This window comes from Carassius carassius, chromosome 47 (assembly GCF_963082965.1).
Source record: "Carassius carassius chromosome 47, fCarCar2.1, whole genome shotgun sequence".
NCBI classification, from domain to species: domain Eukaryota; kingdom Metazoa; phylum Chordata; class Actinopteri; order Cypriniformes; family Cyprinidae; genus Carassius; species Carassius carassius.
In genome coordinates, this window is record NC_081801.1 from 9,420,823 (window position 1) to 9,438,490 (window position 17,668).

Below are 17,668 nucleotides of genomic sequence, written 5' to 3' on the forward strand. Positions count from 1 at the left end.
GGGGTTCGGTGCCTTGCTCAAGGGCACCTAAGTCGTGGTATTGAAGGTGGAGGGAGAACTGTACATGCACTCCCCCCACCCACAATTCCTGCCGGCCCGGGACTCGAACTCACAACCTTTCGATTGGGAGTCCGATTCTCTAACCACCAGGCCACGACCAGCACTTAACCAACAATAGCAAACATATTTAAGCATCTGTCTCAAAGCTAGGTAAAACTGATAGAAAATATATATGTAAATAGTATATAAAAAAAGCTTATTATGCAGTATTATATATTTATGCAATTTAGTTTTTTATTTCATGATTTACATCTATCTATCTATCTATCTATCTATCTATCTATCTATCTATATAAAATACTAATCCTTTGCTATTACATTTGTGTATTTTTTTTTTAGTCATTTAGTTAACAGTATAAGTTTTTCTTTTTGGATAAATGCTTAAATAATAGATTAAAATAATATGTTACTCTATGCTGTCAATACTGAAGGCTCAACCTAAAATTAGTCTTCCTATATAATGAATTAGTCGCAGAGCAATTTGAGGTACTTGTGACTGTCTAGTTTCCGACTTTGTCCTTTTCCAATCATAGACCATCACACATGCACATCCACACACACCCCTGTCTTTTTGTCACCAGGAAACCTGAGCTGCTGCTATTTGTGGTGCTGGCAGGATGCCGTAGCCATTACGGGCTGTCTGTGCAGCGGGCTCTTGTAGAGAACTATGGCTAGATGAGCCGCCACTGCACCACAGTGTGGACAGCTGCCAAAATGAACTCAGCAGCCTCTTTGGTTTGCCCTTTGGGTCAGCTTACACAGCAGTGCACCATTCTGCTGAAATCCCCGAATTAATGCAGAGAGGGAAGAAGAGGGGGAGGAATGACTCAAGCGAAAAAGGAGGTACACAAAATGGTGCTCACTTTTATTTGCTGTGTCAGAGTGGGGCAGACCAACACAAGGGGGTTTACAAATGGTGATGAAATGTGAGAATGTTTGGGGGGGAGGGGTGACAATCCTGTCCATGTGTTCACTTTCATTCATTTGGTGGTCTTCAAACAGACTTGGGTACAAAAGTGCACCCCCTTTCTTTTAGGTTCGGGGTATTTCAGTCTCTGGGTTGTGTCAGCTCTTCACTTTTTGACCTTGCCCTGGGCGGCCACAGCCTCCATGGCTTTGCGCACTGTTTCCTCGTCTCCCAGGAACTGCATGGGTTTGATGGGCTTCAGGTCTTTGTCCAGCTCATAGACGATGGGAATGCCTGTGGGCAGGTTCAGCTCCATGATGGCTGCATCTGACATGCCTGTTAACACAGGTGAACATCTTGTCACATACGCTGAGGTTTCAAAGCCTTGACCTTTCCTTGACCCCTGTGACCTTTACTTCCTACAGTGGCTCACTCTCTAAGGAGAATGCAGAACCTTTTTGCTGAAAGGTTGTGCCTGTAACAGGAACCTCCTCATCTCTTCTATGTATGAATGAGGGCTATAAATAGTCTCTGTATCATCTGGGATCATTGAAGCATGGTGGTCAGACACATTCTGTGTGTCTGAATGCTATACTGTATGTTTCTGTTCCTGTCTTGAACCTTGACATGCTCAGATAACTTAAAGTTCTATTATATATAACATTACTCGCCTGCATGAGTCCCTAAATAGTCTTTAAACGAAATGCTTGGTGGGATGATACTCACTCTCTAAGTGCTTGACGATACCACGGAGGCTGTTGCCATGGGCTGCTATTATGACGTTTTTGCCGGCCTTGATCTCGGGTACAATAACCTCATTCCAGAAAGGCAGGGCACGAGCGATGGTGTCCTTCAAGCTCTCGCAGGTGGGAAGCTCACCCTCTTTCAGACCCTTATATCGTCTTGACTGGTAAAAGAGGAATGGAACATGATCGAACTTGCAGCCATGCCACCATCAGTGTTGTGACGTAAAAGTAAAGTGCATGAATGAATTATGACAGAATTAAAGGTGTGAATAGTTTTATATAGAAATAGTTTAACATGAACATATATAAATACAAATTTATATATAAAACTTTTTAATGAATTTTTTTTTATTATACATTAATTACATTATAATATTCAGTATATCTTATTATATTATGATTATAAAATATATAATTTATATTGTAAAAAAAATGATAATATATATTTATATTTATGTCCATCTTAATTAATATTATCTTAATATTTATCTTTAACATCTTTCTCTTACCTCACTGATGATCTTGTGGTATGGATGGTCCTTATCCATAGGAGGAGGGGGGGTATCGAATGATCTGCGCCAGATCTTGACCTGCTCCTCTCCGTGCTTGGCTGCCGTCTCTGCCTTGTTCAGACCAGTCAGACCACCGTAGTGACGTTCATTCAGACGCCAGGTGCGCACTACAGGCAGCCACATCTGGTCTGTGACCTCCATGATGGTCCACAGAGTATTGATAGCGCGCTTCAGAACAGAGGTGTAACACACATCAAACTTCATGCCTGCTTCTTTGATGGCTTGAGCACCACGCTTTGCTTCCTCCAGACCCTTTTCACTGAGGTCTGCATCAAACCAGCCACAGAAACGGTTCTCCTGGTTCCAGGAGCTCTCACCATGACGTACAATCACTAGACGATGAGCAGCAGCCATTCTGAAAGAATTTGGGTTTCACTACAGTACTTTCCGGACTAAACCCACCCAACACAGTCCTCTTTGCTGTTGTGCACACACTCTGTGACAGACAGTGAGCCCTGCGTGCCTATGCCATGCTCTTTTTATAGCATTCTGGTATGTGGCCTGTCATATATGTCATATCTATTCAGCTTTGAACCAATCACAGTGTTCCACTTTCAGAATGACAGCTGAACTTACCCATTGACTCTCATGTGTAAGAAGGCGGACTGGATATCTATCTACAGCTCGAAGGGCAGAGGTCATTAACAGATTCAAAATAGCAACATGACTTTTAAACTGAGAAGTGTGGAATAAAAGTGCAAAGATCAGAGTAAGCCTTAAATCTCAGAGGCTAGAAGAGGCCATCAGTAAACACTGTAGCGATAAATGTAGAGAGAGAGAATGTACAGGCCACATAATGTAGAGTACATCAGGAGTTTCCAGGCTGAGGATTTAAGTATCCTGTTAATCTTTTAATAGCTAGCGATAATGAACTTCTTAATGTTATAAAGTATTATGTACGTATATAATGTTTTATTAAAGAAATTAACATATGTGTTAATGTAGCATTTATATGTGTATCTGTTTACAATAAAATATACCATGATCTTATTTAAAAAATCCTTTAGTTTCTTAAACCTATTTGTTAATGCTATTTAAAAACTATTTAAATCCTAATTTAGACACACACATAAATAAATAAATAAATAAATAAATAAATTCAGTCTGCATATGGAAAAACATTCACTTTTCGTTCATGTGTCATATTGTATGTACTACCTCTCATATCCAGCAGAGGCGATGGTGTGTTTCCACAGGTAAAGCACTGAAAATAGAGCTGTAACCATTTCTCACTTCTTTTCCAACCCCACCCCCACCTCCCCCCCTCTTCCTCTCTTCCTCCAGCTTTCATCTTTGTATCTGCAGTGGAAGCTGCGTGTGGTGTGTATATATTTGAGCCATTTACATACCATAAATAGGTTCATAATTAAATAATATGTAAAATAACATGACAAGGCACAATGCAGAGCATGATTTGCTTAATTTTAGCTTCTTATGCAAATAATGCCCTTCACAGAGTGTATGAATGTATAAATTTAGGATTTTGTTTCACGATATTTTCAGAGTAAAAAATCTAATAATTTCTTTTAAAAAGTATATTATACTCCTTGACATGCACATTCAACTGCACATAGCTCTCTCTCTCTCTCCCTCTGCTATTGATACTGCACTGTCAGAGTTTAGAAAATCACTTGCGTCAGAGCTCCTTTCTGGCTATATAAGCTGCACTGACTGCAGTAGGAGCAGCAGATCAGTGTTTGAAGGCTGATCGAGCTGACTGTGGTACTGAGGCACAGAGCAGCTTGTCCTTGGAGCCATGAGTGCCGTTGGGTTTGACCCCTACTACTCGTCCTCTTACAGACGCTGGTATGCGGAGAGCAGCCCCCGGGTTTCTCAGCGTGGTCGTTCTCGCACCACGTTCTCTGCCCATCCCCCTTCTCTTTCCTCAAGCCGCCTCCACTATGCTTCCCCCGGTCGGACCTCTGCCGGTCTGCTGCTAAGCAGCCCTGGCCGCTCAGTGGACATGGACATCAGCCATGCCGCCCAGGTAAGCTCCGAAGTCCGGGCAGTTCGAACTCAGGAGAGGGCCCAGCTGCAAGATCTCAACGACCGATTTGCAGGTTACATTGAGCGCGTCCATGAACTAGAACAGCAGAACCGTGCCCTGGAGGCTGAGCTGCTCCTGCTGAGGCAGAGGCATGTAGAGCCTTCCCGCCTGAGGGGCCTGTACGAGCAGGAGGTCCGCGCTCTGAAAGCGGCCGTCGAGGAGGCACGCATGGAGAGGCAGGCTGCACTGAGCCACCGGGAGAGTATGGAAAATGCCTTGCGGAGCCTGCAGGCCAGCTACGAGGAAGAGGTGGTTGCCCGCGAGGACACCGAAGGCAGGCTTCTGGAGGCCCGCAAGGAGGCCGACGACGGCACTCTGGCTCAGGTGGAGCTGGAGAAAAAGGTTGATACATTGCTAAATGAGTTGGCCTTCCTGAAGAAGGTCCACGAGGGTGAAATCTCAGAGTTGCAGGCCCAGATTCAATATGGAGCCCAGATCGCCATTGAGGCAGAGACTGCCAAGCCTGATCTGTCCAGTGCCCTACGCGACATCAGAGCCCAGTATGAGAAGCTGGCAGCCAAGAACATCCAGTCAGCTGAAGAATGGTTCCGTGGGAAGATGGGCCACCTGACAGAGAGTGTGGCACACCACACTGATGCAGTGAGGAACTCCAAGGATGAAGCAGGAGAGTATCGCCGCCAACTTCAGGCATGTGTCCTTGAGATTGATGCCTGCAAGGGCCTGAATGAGTCTCTGGAGAAGCAGCTGAGGGAGATGGAGGACAAGCAGAGTGCAGAGATTGCTGCCATGCAGGTTAGTTTTAGTAATCACAATTTTGGGTAATTTGAGTTTTCAAATCATTATTTTGACACCCATCCTTCCCCATAGGATGCAATCAGTGACCTTGAGGATGAACTTCGAGCCACTAAGAGTGAAATGGCGAGATACCTTAAAGAGTACCAGGATCTTCTCAATGTCAAAATGGCCCTTGATATTGAGATAGCTGCTTACAGGTTAGAACCACTAATATAAGGTCAGAGTTTTGGACTCATGTCAATGCTTCAGATTCATCACATGATCTATTCTGGTTTTTGCAGGAAGTTGCTTGAGGGGGAGGAGTCTCGCATCAATGTGGGTGTGGGAGGTTTGGTCGGTGCCTACTCTGTTGGTCCCGTCTATTCCCGACCCATGTTCTCACTGTCAGCCCTGAGCTCTGGTGCCCCCTACCTGTATGGATCCCGCCTGGTTAGTGCATCCCTCTCAGCCGATGAGGCCATCACATCCAGTCAAGCTCAAGAAGCTGCTGCCAGTCCTACCAAGGAAGAAGAAGAAGAGGAGAAAGAGGAGGAGGAGGAAGTAAAGGAAGAGGAAGTGGAAGAGAAGGGGGAAGAAGAAGAAACAAAGGAGGAAGAGGAAGGTAAGATTCAGATGCTGTTGTCATAATTAAGAATAATAATATTATATGATTCTAAATACTGACAAGAAGTGCCTTACTAAATTACTGTTTTAAACAGGTGCTGAACAGGAAGAGGAAGCTGGAGCAGAGGAAGAGGAAGCTGCAGCAGAGGAAGAAAACAAAGGAGACAAGGAAGAGGAGACTGAAGAAAAAGATGATGTTAAAGGGGAAGGAGAGGAAGGAGATGAAAAAGAGGGAGATGGTAAAGAGGGTGAACAGAAAGAGGGAGAGGAGGAAGAGGGAGAGAAAGGTGGGGAGGAGGAAGTGGCTGAAGAGGAGGATACTGAGACAGAGAAAAGTGAGGAGAAAGCTGACACAAGTGCTGATAAGCCCAAAGAGGATACAGAGACAGACAAGGAAGACACTAAAACAGACAAAGACAAGGTAGAGAAGGAAACCGAGAAGGCAAAAGTTGAGCCCAAGGCTGAAAAAGCCAAAGAGGAAGTCAAAACTGAACCAGCCAAAGAGAAAGCCAAGGAGAAAAGTGAACCTGTACCTGAACCAGAGTCAAAGGATAAAGGGAAGGAAGAGCCAGAGAAACCCAAAGCTAAAGAAAAGGCAGAGCCAGAAAAGCCAAAGGGAAAAGATGAAGGTGAGAAAGGCAAGAGTGAGAAAAAGGAAAGTGTAAAGCAGGAAAAGGGAAAGGAGGAGACTGAGAAACCCAAGGGGAAGAAGTAATGAGTATGTACTTTAAAAGCACAAATATCAGTAGCCTGACCTGCTTCTCTAGTTCTCCTTAAGTCTATATCTATTAACATGCCTTGATCAATGGTGCTCAGAGCAAACTGCAATACAATGTTTGAAACCACAGTCAACTTTATCAGCGTTTAAAACATAATGATTGTCTAATGTTGCTGTTGATGATCTACATATCTGAGTGAATGTATGCTTGTGAAGTAGATTATATTTTTGAATGAAGCATCGGCCTTGCAATTGTAAAAAAAGTGAATATTTGCTGCCAGTGCAATAAAAACATGCTTCTTGATGATCAAAAAGATTTGGTGGGTTTTTTAATATTATTTGTGGTTGTAATAATTTGTAATAGTTTCCCTACTCAAAAGACATTTGAAGAAAATTTGAATCTTAAATATTAAAGGTATAAATCTGCAAGTGTTAAAAAAAGATTTTTAAATGCAGAAGAGACATTTATTTAAAGCTTTACTCATCATGTGACCTTTACTTTATCTGTTGCTGTATACACCTTTTAAAAGTTTTAAAAAGTACCTCTAAAAAGTACAACTTAATTTATACAGAACCATTTAATACTGTTCTTTTCAGAAAACATATGTGCACATACACATGCACATACATCAGGAGTTAAAACTGACAGGATATAAGAGTACACAGAAACCAAAGTGTAACCTGGGTCATGTTGCTGAACAAGTTCAATGTAAAATACACAGTCATCATTGTCTGTTAAATTTAGGATATTTCCTTTGAAAAGACTTTTCTGAATTTTATTTATCAGCAGTACATTAGATACAGTATAAGATAATACAAAATACACCCAAATTACTAGTGAATCAACATACATTTCCATGTTGCTGTGCCCAAATTTCACAACTTGTGCTGCACAAATAGTTCACAGAACTTGAGGTGCGTTTTTCATGAGTCCTTTGTAGCAGTATCAGGGAACAAAGCCCGGGGATGTATATGTAAATAATTACATTTAGTCATTTAGCAGGCACTTTTATCCAAAGTGACTTACAAAGCAGGACAATAGAAGCAATCAAAACCAATAAAAATAATTCTGAAAATGTTTTTGAATAGACAGGAAAGACAAAAACACTTTGATTAATGTCGTTTTATCACTTTAGTTTTTAAATTATGTATCACATTCAATGGAATTCCATTATGAATGTCCAATATGAAAGCATTTGTGTTAGTATATCTCTGAAGGTGCAATCTCAGCCTGCAATGCAGCAACATTTCCCCAATAAATTCTCATATACAGCTGCTAGTATGGGCAATTACTGTCATGTTATTGCATTCAGTAGATGTCTCGCAGATGATTCAACAAAATATACAATAAAAACTAAAACAGTACAGTCTTGTATAGAACAAAAATGAGACGAATCTCAATATCAAGATTTTTAAAAAATAAATATTTAAAGTTGAACAAAAAAAACAAACAGTATGTTACCTGTTTTGTGAAAAGTCAGCATAACTGTTACATTTTAGTCACCTGACCTGTCCAACAGTTAAAAAAGTGTCTAAAGGAAGTGAGGTGGCTGTTCTCACCTCTCTAAGTGGCTTGATATAACTTACAAAAATACAAAAATAATTTCAATAAAATTAAAATTTAGCCATACATATGCCACGTTCATCCATTGTTTCCCATTATCTTTAAAAGATTTATGTTTTTTAAAGATATTTACAACTTGATGACTGTAATTTTTAGCACAAACTTCACTCAGGAAATCACTCAGAACTTTAACTAAATTGCTGTACTTTAATATTTTTCATCATTAACCAAGTATGCTAATATGTAACCCACACTCACAAATAATGTACCTAAAAATTCATGCATACAAATAAACACCAAACACCTGAGAAAAAAGACATGGCAAAGTAAATAGTGTATTTTAATATGGTGTTTATTGAGCAAATACTGCTGAGAAATTCATTCAGATGAACAAAGTCATGGGACTGCAAACGGTAGCACCTCTTTAACGGCAAGTGATTAAATTCAAGTCAATTCTATGCATACATGAATGTGTGTGCACACTGACAGGTTTATTTTCAAATGCACTCATCAGGTAAACATAACTGACAACGGTAAAAAGCATGTTTAAGGCTAAGAGTTTCTTAGTTGCTTAAGTGTACATGACCATGGGCAATTTTCACCATCGTCTTCATCCTTTTTTACATTTTTGGCTCAGTTTGTGTCCTCGTGATAATATTTATAAGACTACTTTTGTCAAACACATGTCTCTACTCCCCTCATTGCTCAAAACCAAAGTCATTCCCCACCACTCTGTGGATATTTTATGTTACTGTCATACATAGGGTGCTCAAAAAACTAGGAGCATACTCCCCCCTGAGCTGGCATGCAGATGCCACAATCAAGTGACCACCCCCCTCCCCCAGGTATTGCATTTTGAACGAAAGTGAAGTGAGTCCCGGCATCCCGGACAACATATGCAGCAGAACCCATTTAAAGCTATCACTCAACATGCATTTTTTAGCTTCTAGCCGCATCTTAAGGTTTCTCTCTATGCTTGTTTTTGTTTCAGTGTGGTTAATGGAATACAACTGTTGAGCTTTATGATTTCTTTGTTATGTTAGTGTTGATTGCTTGATATGCTTCCTCCCCAGTTCCTCTTCAGTTAGTTAGAGCTGGACGCAATGATCTAATCTGCTTCAGTGGCCTTCACTTCCTTCTTGTCCACGGTTTTGGAGACCACCTTCTCCTGGATGGTTTCCTCCACCGCATCTCCTTTCTCAGTGACGGTAACAGTTTTTGTGACTTGCTTGACTCCACCTTCCCCAGTGGTGATGGTCTCCACTGTTTTGGTGATCACCACCCTCTGGCTTGCTTCATCTTTGGTTGGGCTCTCATCCACTCCGTTGGAGATCACCTCCTTCTTATCGGACTCTTTCTTCTCGTCTTTCTTACCCGTGTCTCCGTTCACAGTTGCCTCTTTCTTTTTATCTTCAGGCTCTTTTTCTGGTTCACTCTTTTTAGTGGCTTTCTCCTCTGCTGGCTTTGGGGAATCTTCTTTCATTTCTTCTTTCGGTGGCTCTGACTTTGGGGCCTCTTTCTTGGGTGGTTCTGCCTTAGGACTCTCAGTCTTAGGAGACTCACTTTTGGGGGCTTCCTTTTTTGGAGCCTCTGTCTTAGGTGATTCCTTCTTCGGGCTTTCACTCTTTGGACTCTCACTCTTGGGAGATTCTGATTTAGGCGTCTCTGTCTTGGTTTCCGTCACAGCTGCTGTTTCTTTCTCAGATTTGGGCTCTTCCTTCTCCTCTTTTCCCTTCTTGTCTTCTTTTGCAGCTTCTGCTTCTACTTTCTTAGGCTGCTCCTTTGCTTCTGGTTCTTTTTCACCAGTTGATCCTTTGTCACTACCTGCATCTGCCTCATCTTTCTCATCACCCTCTTCCTCTCCTTCTTCTTCTCCTCCGCTGGTCTGCTTCTCCTCTGCTTTCTCACTCTCAGGAGAGGCCTTTGTTTCGGGTGATTTAGTTTCCTCTGTTTCCTCCTCTGCATCTTCCTCTTTCTTTTCCTCCTCACCCTCCTCTCCTTTCTCTTCCTCTTCATCACCCTTTCCAGCTTCTTCTTCTTCGCCTTCCTCTTTCTCTCCCTGCTCTTCATCCTCAGCAGGGGCTCCAGAAGCTACTTTGGCTTGGGTAGAGGCAACCACCTCCTCCTCTCCTTCTCCTTCCTCCTCACCTTCACCTTCCTCTCCTTTCTCTCCTTCCTCCTCACCACCTTCTTCATCCTTACTCTCAGCCTCTCCCTCCTCCTCTCCTTCTTCTTTTCCCTTGGCAGCTGACAACTCTTCTGCCATTTCAGCCAAAGCCTCATCCATCTCTGACTTCTCATCCTCCACCCTGGTCTCCTCGATGATCTCCTCTACAAACTTATGCTGCACTTTAAGCTTCGGAGGCTCACTTTTGACCTTGGGGCCTTTGGTGACGGCCTGGCGATATGGGAAAGTGCTAAAGTGGCTCTCCTCACCTTCAAGAAGTTTTCTACATAAAGAGAAAAGGCACAGAAGAAAAAGATACAATTGTGATTTAGGATATTATTAAAATTACATAACATATTGACATTTCTCTGAAATATGCATGGCTATATAATTTGGCAAAATACAGATAAATAAGTATTAAAGAAATGCAGTTTTTATTTTGCATAAAATAGTATATATTCTCATTCTCATATTTGCATTGATAAATATTGAAATAATGATATATTAAATGTTAATGTTTAATAAATAGGAAATACAAAATTAGCATGATTGTTTTAATAATGAATTATTATATTAATAACTAAAATAAAAGGTATTTACACAATATACTATATTGCAATATATATCCCACTCTTACCTGTATGCAGCAATCTCTATATCTAGTGCCATTTTGACATTCAGGAGGTCCTGGTATTCACGAAGATGCCTTGCCATCTCCCATTTCGTGCTCTTGAGTTCATTCTCCATCTGATGGGCGGTTTCCTAGTGCGTCAGACACAATATTGTGACAGTTTAGTCAAATAAATCTGTTTCTGAAGACAGGAAAAACTGTTGTATTCTCGAGATAATCTCAAGATCATTTGTGTGTGTGTGTGTGTATTCCTGGCATAATACAAGGAACTTCTTGTGTCTATCATGCTAATGCTCTCACAGTAACAATTAAATTACAATTCACAGTATCACTGTATGCCTTCAAGGGCAACCATTAGGTGCATTCAGTCTGTGTATGAGGTGATTCCAGGACACAGCCAATGAGCGAACCCTGCCTCTGCTCTGACTCAGCAAGAGGGGGAGAGACTGCATTGTGGGTGTTTGCCTCACCTTAACCCTTTCTAAAACCATCCCACTGCACCTATGATGTAATGAAGCATCATATGCAAATCCTCTTGTGGATGACGAGTCTGTTTCTCTGCTTTCCACAGTGAGCTCTGATTTCATTATTGATGATAGCTGCAGCACATTTTAAAAGCCAAATTGATTTATGATGCATCGCCAGTACAAATGTAGCAAGGCTGCAAACATTGTTCACCACAATATTCAGAGTAGTAGTCTACCGATATGAGTTTTAAACTGCAATTGAGGAACATTATTTTGATTTTCAACAAAAATATACACTATTAAATATAGTAACTGTTTGATACTATTGTTTCGCAACTTTCATTGCACTTTTAAGCACTTATAAAATGCAAGTTTGGAAGAATGCACGTTTGTTTAAATGGCAAAACAAACGTTATGTTTAATGTTTAGAGCATGCGATTATGTACCTGAAGACTCGCAATGTCATTGTTGTGTCGGTCCTCTATGTCGTTCAGCTGCCTCTCCAGAGACTCTTTGGTTCCTCGGACAGACTCCAACTCGATGGTTTTGGACTGTAACTGACGGCGATAATCTGCGATCTCGTCCCGTGCGGATTTGATGGCGCTTTTATTTTGCTCGGCGGCCTCCGAGAGTTTCGCGTAGCGGCACACGAACCAGTCTTCCACCTGCTGGAGGTTTTGCGTCGAGTGGCCCTCCAGCTGCGAGCGAATCTCGCGCAGCGCTTCAGTGATATCCGCCTTCTGGTAGTCCCTCTTCTCCACGGTGATCTGCGACGCCTGCACCTGAGCCAACAGATCGCTCATCTCCTCTTGGTGGTTGTTGCGGATAAACGCGATCTCGTCCTGCAGGGACTGCACTTTCTTCTCCATCTCTGCTTTGACGAGTGCTGAGTCACCCATGTCCTTCTTCAGGGCACGGACGATCGCCTCTGTCTCTTCCCTGATGCGGGCTTCCTCGTCGAAGCGGTCCCTGAGACGCTGGATGTCTTCTTCAATGTGATTGGTGTCCAGTTGGATCTGTGCCTTCTCGTGGTGGATCTGCTCCAGCATGGAGCGCAACTCCTGCAGCTCTTGGTCGTAAAGTTCGCCCAGTTGAGACTGCGACACCTGCTTCTGCCGCAGTGCCTGGATCTCCGCGTCGATCTGCTTGTTCTGCTGCTCCAGAAAGTGCACCTTGTCGATGTAGCCGGCAAAGCGGTCGTTGAGTCCCTGGAGTTGTTCCTTTTCATTGGAGCGCTTGTAGTCTCCACTGAGGATGGAGGTCTGAGTGAAATCATGGCTGTCGGTGGCACTCAGAACTGTTGAGCCATAAGCTCGCGCCACCGGGACGTTGAAGGTCCTCTTGTATGAAGAAGAACTCGGGCTTGGCCGCGACCAGGACTGGGAGCGGAACCCGCTGGAAGGGCTCGAATAGCTCGTCCTGGTTTCCACCACCCTCCGGTAGGGACTTCCCATAGTGTCTATCGAATAACTCATCCGGACGGACGGAGTGTGAACGTGTAGATGAATAGAAGAAGTGTGAGGTAAAATAGTGTATAGGTGCAGGGTGTGTGGCTCTCTCAGCGCTGGATAGCCGCTCTACCTGCATTTATATACTCCAGTGGCTATTGCGAAAAAGATCGATGTGGGAGGGTCCTGCTCGCTACTCTTATTTTTATCATTGTTTCAGCTTCATGGTCACACATAACGAGTGATTGGGTGGCTAATCCAGTGTGCGATATATTCAGTGACTTAAATAAAATAACTTTCAAAAAATGTTTTCTGTTTGTAATTGAAAGGACACTAAAAGTCTGTGGTGTTTAATCTAGGTTTATAATAAAATTATACATAATCAGTAGGCCTATGTTTTTTCAGCCATCAAATGTTTATAAACGCAGTTAACATTTTTATCTAAAACGAATATGCACTTTTAAGACGCTCCCTGACCAACCTTTTCTGTTTATACACCCTAAAGCTCCATTATTCGAGGGATGGGTGGATATGAACCGCGTAAAAGTGAAATATCTTCAAAAATATAGCAATGTTGTTTTGGATAGAAATGCAATATGGTTATAGGGCTACATTTACAGTCGACGTGACATCATTGGTACTTAAAGTCCCTCAGACAGAGTCTGAGCACGCAGCCCAGTCACTGACTGAGCGTCTACAGTCAGCACCAAGGACAGCGGCCCGTATCAGACACATTCAAGGGCGTTTGGCTGGACTGTGGTGTGCAAATCTTTCTATGCAGTTACATTCTTTTCTTTTTAAAATTTGACATAGCGGAGTATATGAAATTGAATGATACTTAAAGTTAATTTTATTTCTTACAATAAATAACTGAACAGGGGTTTGATTTTTAATGTGCCTTGCACTGCAAAATCATAGATGTCTGTAGAACTCATTTATTTAAAAGAAATGTCTTAAGTGAATTTAAAATTTTTAAGAAGCCATGCTATTCCTGAAGTTGTGAATTACTAGAAATTAGTAAGTCAGTAAGTTATATGGTAAGTTAACAAAAAAATCAATAAGGAAAAAAATACAATAATCCAGTAAATACATTATTTAAATTATTTATTTAATCTTAGTATCTTTTTTTTAACATTGTTGTATTCATTTAAAACATATTTCAAACAGACAATAACATGCAATCATAATTAAATAACATTATGTCTTAACACTGAGAATTATTCAAATAATTCAACCATGATGTTTATTTTGTTAACATTATATTACTTTTATTGTATGATCTTTGAAGTTTGTAGGAATTCCAAATCGGAAGCACCATTTTGGTCTGCTGCAAACCATTATTTGTGTAACATTTTTTGTTTTTTTTGCTGGTTGATGAATGACTTTTTTCTATAAACCAGAATCCTGCCTTTTCAGAATAGACAAAAATACATGTCACGTTGGGGACATGTCCAATAGTGCTGACTGCCTCAAAAGAATGCCTTCTATAGAAAGCACTCTACTTTTATTGAATTTATTTGCTTCACATGGCCAGGCTTTTAATTTATATGATAAACTACAGGACATATGACACATCTGCTGATATGATCTCCCTCTTTTTAATGAAACCTGAGGAAATGAGTTGGATGACTTTATAATAGGCTCAGAAATACCAAGGATGCAAAATGCTTTTCAAAAACATTTTAAAGTTTTAATATTATTATTATTTATTTGTGCATACAAGAGTGTTGAGATGGTAATTGATTGACCCAGAAATGCAGTTGCTGTAGATAATTCAACCCTTTGGAACTATGCAGTGCTGAAAGTCGTTTGACCCTGTACAGACATCTAGCATTAGCAACCGTTAATTTCCTGTATTTCTCATCGCTCAGCACAGATATTTATTGTATCACCGAAAATTTAAAATGATTCATCGCAATGTTCCAAACCATTCCTATTGAACCATGAGAGGACGATGAATTTGTCCCCCTGAGTGGACTAAAATGAGATATTTCCAATTAATTATATGACTTATTCTATTTGCTTTTAACATTGGATTTGTGTCCGAGCATTAATGTGAAGCCAGATTTAGCCTGTGTGCAATCATTCAGAGCAGCAGAAGAAGAGCTCCTGAACTCAGTGACCTTATTTCTCTTCCCTTCTCATCCCTTCACAATGTGCAAATCATCCCTGAAGAGCTGGGCGCCTGTCACTCAGGGTGTTTTTGTGGCCACACAGATCAGTGCGGTTTAAAATTCAATGCAGGCCTCCAATAATGCTGCAGAGCACGCCCTTACAGTATCAGCCTACTGTGATGCATTATTATAAGTCCAGCTATAACGTGTCTACATTACGAGCAGTGAACTCCGAATCGGTATGACAGCGATGAGGCACGTACACAGAGAAGCCTGTGATTTATTAATTAATAATACTGGAAGGAGGTATACGGTGCATTAGTGGAGTGAAATGAACAGAAATGTTAATGGATCAAATGGGATCTTGTCATGTGAATATTTCTGGTGCAAAAAATTGGATTGGATTGCAAGATAAGCTCTGGTGCAAATGCAGAGTAGTGGTGCAGGAAATATAGTTGATGCTGATTTAAATCACTTGAGGGCCCTGTTGTTAAGTCAGCCCTGAAGGGATTCTTTTGCTCGGTTCCTTCTCCTGACGAGACCGGATGACTCAGCAGTAATCTGTAGACAATGTGAGAATTGCTTTATGTCTGAAAGCATTTGGAAATCCATTGATCTGGGTAATTCATGACTCATTCAAGGTCCCACCTAACATCAAACTAAACATTTTCCATTCCTTGCCCTCTTACTGTGTTTTTCTGCCAGTCATGTTTTTATTCATGAGAGTTCCAAAAAAGGGTTAATGTGTGTTAATGTAATGTTTTGGCACTGAAAGTGTGTGTAAGTGATGGAGAGACCCCTGCTGGTCTCTTTTTAGCTGTGATTTATGGCCTTATTCTCATCAGCCCCTTGAGGTGGTTAGCAGAACAAAGATGTTGGGAGTCAGCATATCGATGTGGAAGCAGAGAGCAGCATCATATGAGCAGAGAGCCTTAACGATCTATGTCATGCACAAAATCCTACCCTCATTAGACATACCTTTAACATGTGTATATACTCATGCAGTCAATGCATTTGTGAGTTGGTGAAACAAAAAAAGTGCTTGAACATCACATCTCCATATACTTAAACTGCAGTAGATGTTATAAGGACCATGAGTAAAATTCTGTAAATCCATGAGCCTGATAATATAATATTATACACTAATTGCATTCTTTTTTCTTTTGAAAGAAATTAATATTGTTATTCAGCATTAAAGGATGCATTAAATGTCTCAAAAGTGACAGTAAAGGCATGGATAATGTCACAAATGCTATTCTATTCAAATTTCTGTCCATACATGTTATTATGATTTCTGAAGGATCATGTGACACTGAAGACTGGAGTAATGACTGCTGAAAATTCAGCTCTGCCATCCCAGGAATAAATTACAAGAAACACAGAAACATTTCTACATACCCCCTAGCACTCCACTGTGGCCCCCTGATGAATAATGCATTATTATATATAATATAAGTATTCTGAAGCCATATGATAGCTTTTTGTGATGCCACATATGTTTCTCTGCCCTGGTCCTGGTCTCCCTAATCAAACACACCTGATTTAACTCATCAGCTAAGTAGCAGAGACTAGATTTGAATGCTTGCTAAACTTCCCTGGATAGGGCTTTCTATAGGATAAAATGATGACAGGAGAAACTGTGTTCATTTAGCTCTCCCCCAGGAGTGTGAATGACTAGTTGCAGTTTTCCTCACAGTTACTGAACGCACTCCCTGACCCCACACCTGCAGTGGATGAGTAGCAAAAACCCACTCCTTGCAAATACAGAAATGGTTGTAACAAAATAAATTGCAAAATAGAGTGTGTTAAACACCATCAAAACTATGGACTCATTTTGTCTTGTTTTTTTAAGTCTCAATTAGTCAGCTATCATCTTTACTTTCTCATTACTTCAACGTTCCTACCTTTAATGCAAATACCAAGGCAGAGGAGTAGAGGTTAGGTTAGCTGTATTTTAGGGTTGCCAGATCTTACATGGGGGGCAAAGGCATTAGTCTGTAAGCTGAGTCACATCTCCCTCATGGACATCATCAGGTTGGAGGATGTGATGTGATGATGTCATATAGTGAGGGGAGGGGGAGGGGACAGAAAAGGGAGGGGTTGCCCAGGATACGCGGTTTATCTGCAATGCATCAGCAGCTTCCTCTCCATTTTCCTTCTCCCTTTCCTTTCTTTCTGAATATCATACTTAAGCTATTGATAATGTAATACATGCCACTATTGATTAATTAATATTTTCCTAGAAATTCTGAATTTTTTATTACTTCTGCAAATCGGGCGGAGTTTAGCATTTATTTGTGTCTCAAAATTAGCCTGCTCTGTGTGTGGACCCCTCTGTCATGTGACCTAACTAACCAATCCAAACTTGAGTCCTTCATCAGGTGAGAGCGTTCGAGGAGTGTCATCGCATTGCTGATGTCTGTGTCGACAAATCGTCCCTCTCTGGGGACAGGAAAGGAGACCGCTTACCCTTCATAGATTAGATTAGCCAACAAGAGATGACTTTCAGCAGAAATGGATTGGGATACATGCATGCATGCACACAAATACACTTGTATGGACACTTGTCTTTATGTATGTGCAACTATCTAAATGATGCTGTAACTAAGTTGTTTTTTTAATTGCACATCTTTAAATATTCTTCATATGACTAGTTTTAGAGGCTAAATATGTGCACTGATCAATCATCGTATCATAAGAATGTGGAAGGCTTGCTTTACTTTTTGACAAAATGACTTTAACCAGCAGACTAAAACAAATGATAGCAATAACGCATGATAAATGAGAGAGAGAAAGTCTGAGACATAAAAAAGTCTCCATGCTCTGAGATGTCTTACATATAATCGCATTTTGTCACACATGCTCTTT

The 17,668-nt window shown here is 41.1% G+C and overlaps 3 protein-coding genes across 3 annotated transcripts; 1 reads left to right on the forward strand and 2 right to left on the reverse strand.

Moving 5' to 3' along the window:
* Positions 1–904: 904 nt before the first annotated feature.
* LOC132130965 (phosphoglycerate mutase 2) lies at positions 905–2,745 on the reverse strand. Its single transcript, XM_059542862.1, has 3 exons — positions 2,223–2,745; positions 1,694–1,874; positions 905–1,303 (listed from the first exon to the last, which is right to left on the reverse strand). Exons 1-3 carry the CDS (start codon positions 2,637–2,639, stop codon positions 1,134–1,136), a joined length of 768 nt encoding a protein of 255 aa, XP_059398845.1. The 5' UTR covers positions 2,640–2,745; the 3' UTR covers positions 905–1,133.
* Positions 2,746–3,931: 1,186 nt separating this feature from the next.
* nefla (neurofilament light chain a) lies at positions 3,932–6,723 on the forward strand. Its single transcript, XM_059542860.1, has 4 exons — positions 3,932–5,085; positions 5,161–5,285; positions 5,370–5,689; positions 5,787–6,723. The coding sequence occupies exons 1-4, from the start codon at positions 4,042–4,044 to the stop codon at positions 6,404–6,406; spliced, it is 2,109 nt and encodes a 702-aa protein (XP_059398843.1). The 5' UTR covers positions 3,932–4,041; the 3' UTR covers positions 6,407–6,723.
* Positions 6,724–8,304: 1,581 nt separating this feature from the next.
* On the reverse strand, positions 8,305–12,786 carry LOC132130963 (neurofilament medium polypeptide-like). The gene is made up of 3 exons (XM_059542859.1): positions 11,685–12,786; positions 10,778–10,902; positions 8,305–10,423 (listed from the first exon to the last, which is right to left on the reverse strand). The coding sequence occupies exons 1-3, from the start codon at positions 12,711–12,713 to the stop codon at positions 9,082–9,084; spliced, it is 2,496 nt and encodes an 831-aa protein (XP_059398842.1). The 5' UTR covers positions 12,714–12,786; the 3' UTR covers positions 8,305–9,081.
* Between the last annotated feature and the right edge of the window lie 4,882 nt (positions 12,787–17,668).

What these genes read in the sequence shown, in the direction of transcription:
- LOC132130963 (XM_059542859.1), bottom strand. Translation starts at nt 12,713, where the DNA reads ATGAGTTATTCGATAGACACTATGGGAAGTCCCTACCGGAGGGTGGTG. An exon ending in ATGACATTGCGAGTCTTCAG is followed by an intron (nt 10,903 to 11,684) that starts GTACATAATCGC and finishes CTGACGCACTAG; the next exon opens with GAAACCGCCCATCAGATGGA. An exon ending in ATAGAGATTGCTGCATACAG is followed by an intron (nt 10,424 to 10,777) that starts GTAAGAGTGGGA and finishes CTCTTTATGTAG; the next exon opens with AAAACTTCTTGAAGGTGAGG.
- LOC132130965 (XM_059542862.1), bottom strand. Translation starts at nt 2,639, where the DNA reads ATGGCTGCTGCTCATCGTCTAGTGATTGTACGTCATGGTGAGAGCTCC. An exon ending in ACCACAAGATCATCAGTGAG is followed by an intron (nt 1,875 to 2,222) that starts GTAAGAGAAAGA and finishes CTCTTTTACCAG; the next exon opens with TCAAGACGATATAAGGGTCT. An exon ending in TATCGTCAAGCACTTAGAGA is followed by an intron (nt 1,304 to 1,693) that starts GTGAGTATCATC and finishes CTGTGTTAACAG; the next exon opens with GCATGTCAGATGCAGCCATC.
- nefla (XM_059542860.1), top strand. Translation starts at nt 4,042, where the DNA reads ATGAGTGCCGTTGGGTTTGACCCCTACTACTCGTCCTCTTACAGACGC. An exon ending in CAGAGATTGCTGCCATGCAG is followed by an intron (nt 5,086 to 5,160) that starts GTTAGTTTTAGT and finishes CCTTCCCCATAG; the next exon opens with GATGCAATCAGTGACCTTGA. An exon ending in AACAAAGGAGGAAGAGGAAG is followed by an intron (nt 5,690 to 5,786) that starts GTAAGATTCAGA and finishes TGTTTTAAACAG; the next exon opens with GTGCTGAACAGGAAGAGGAA.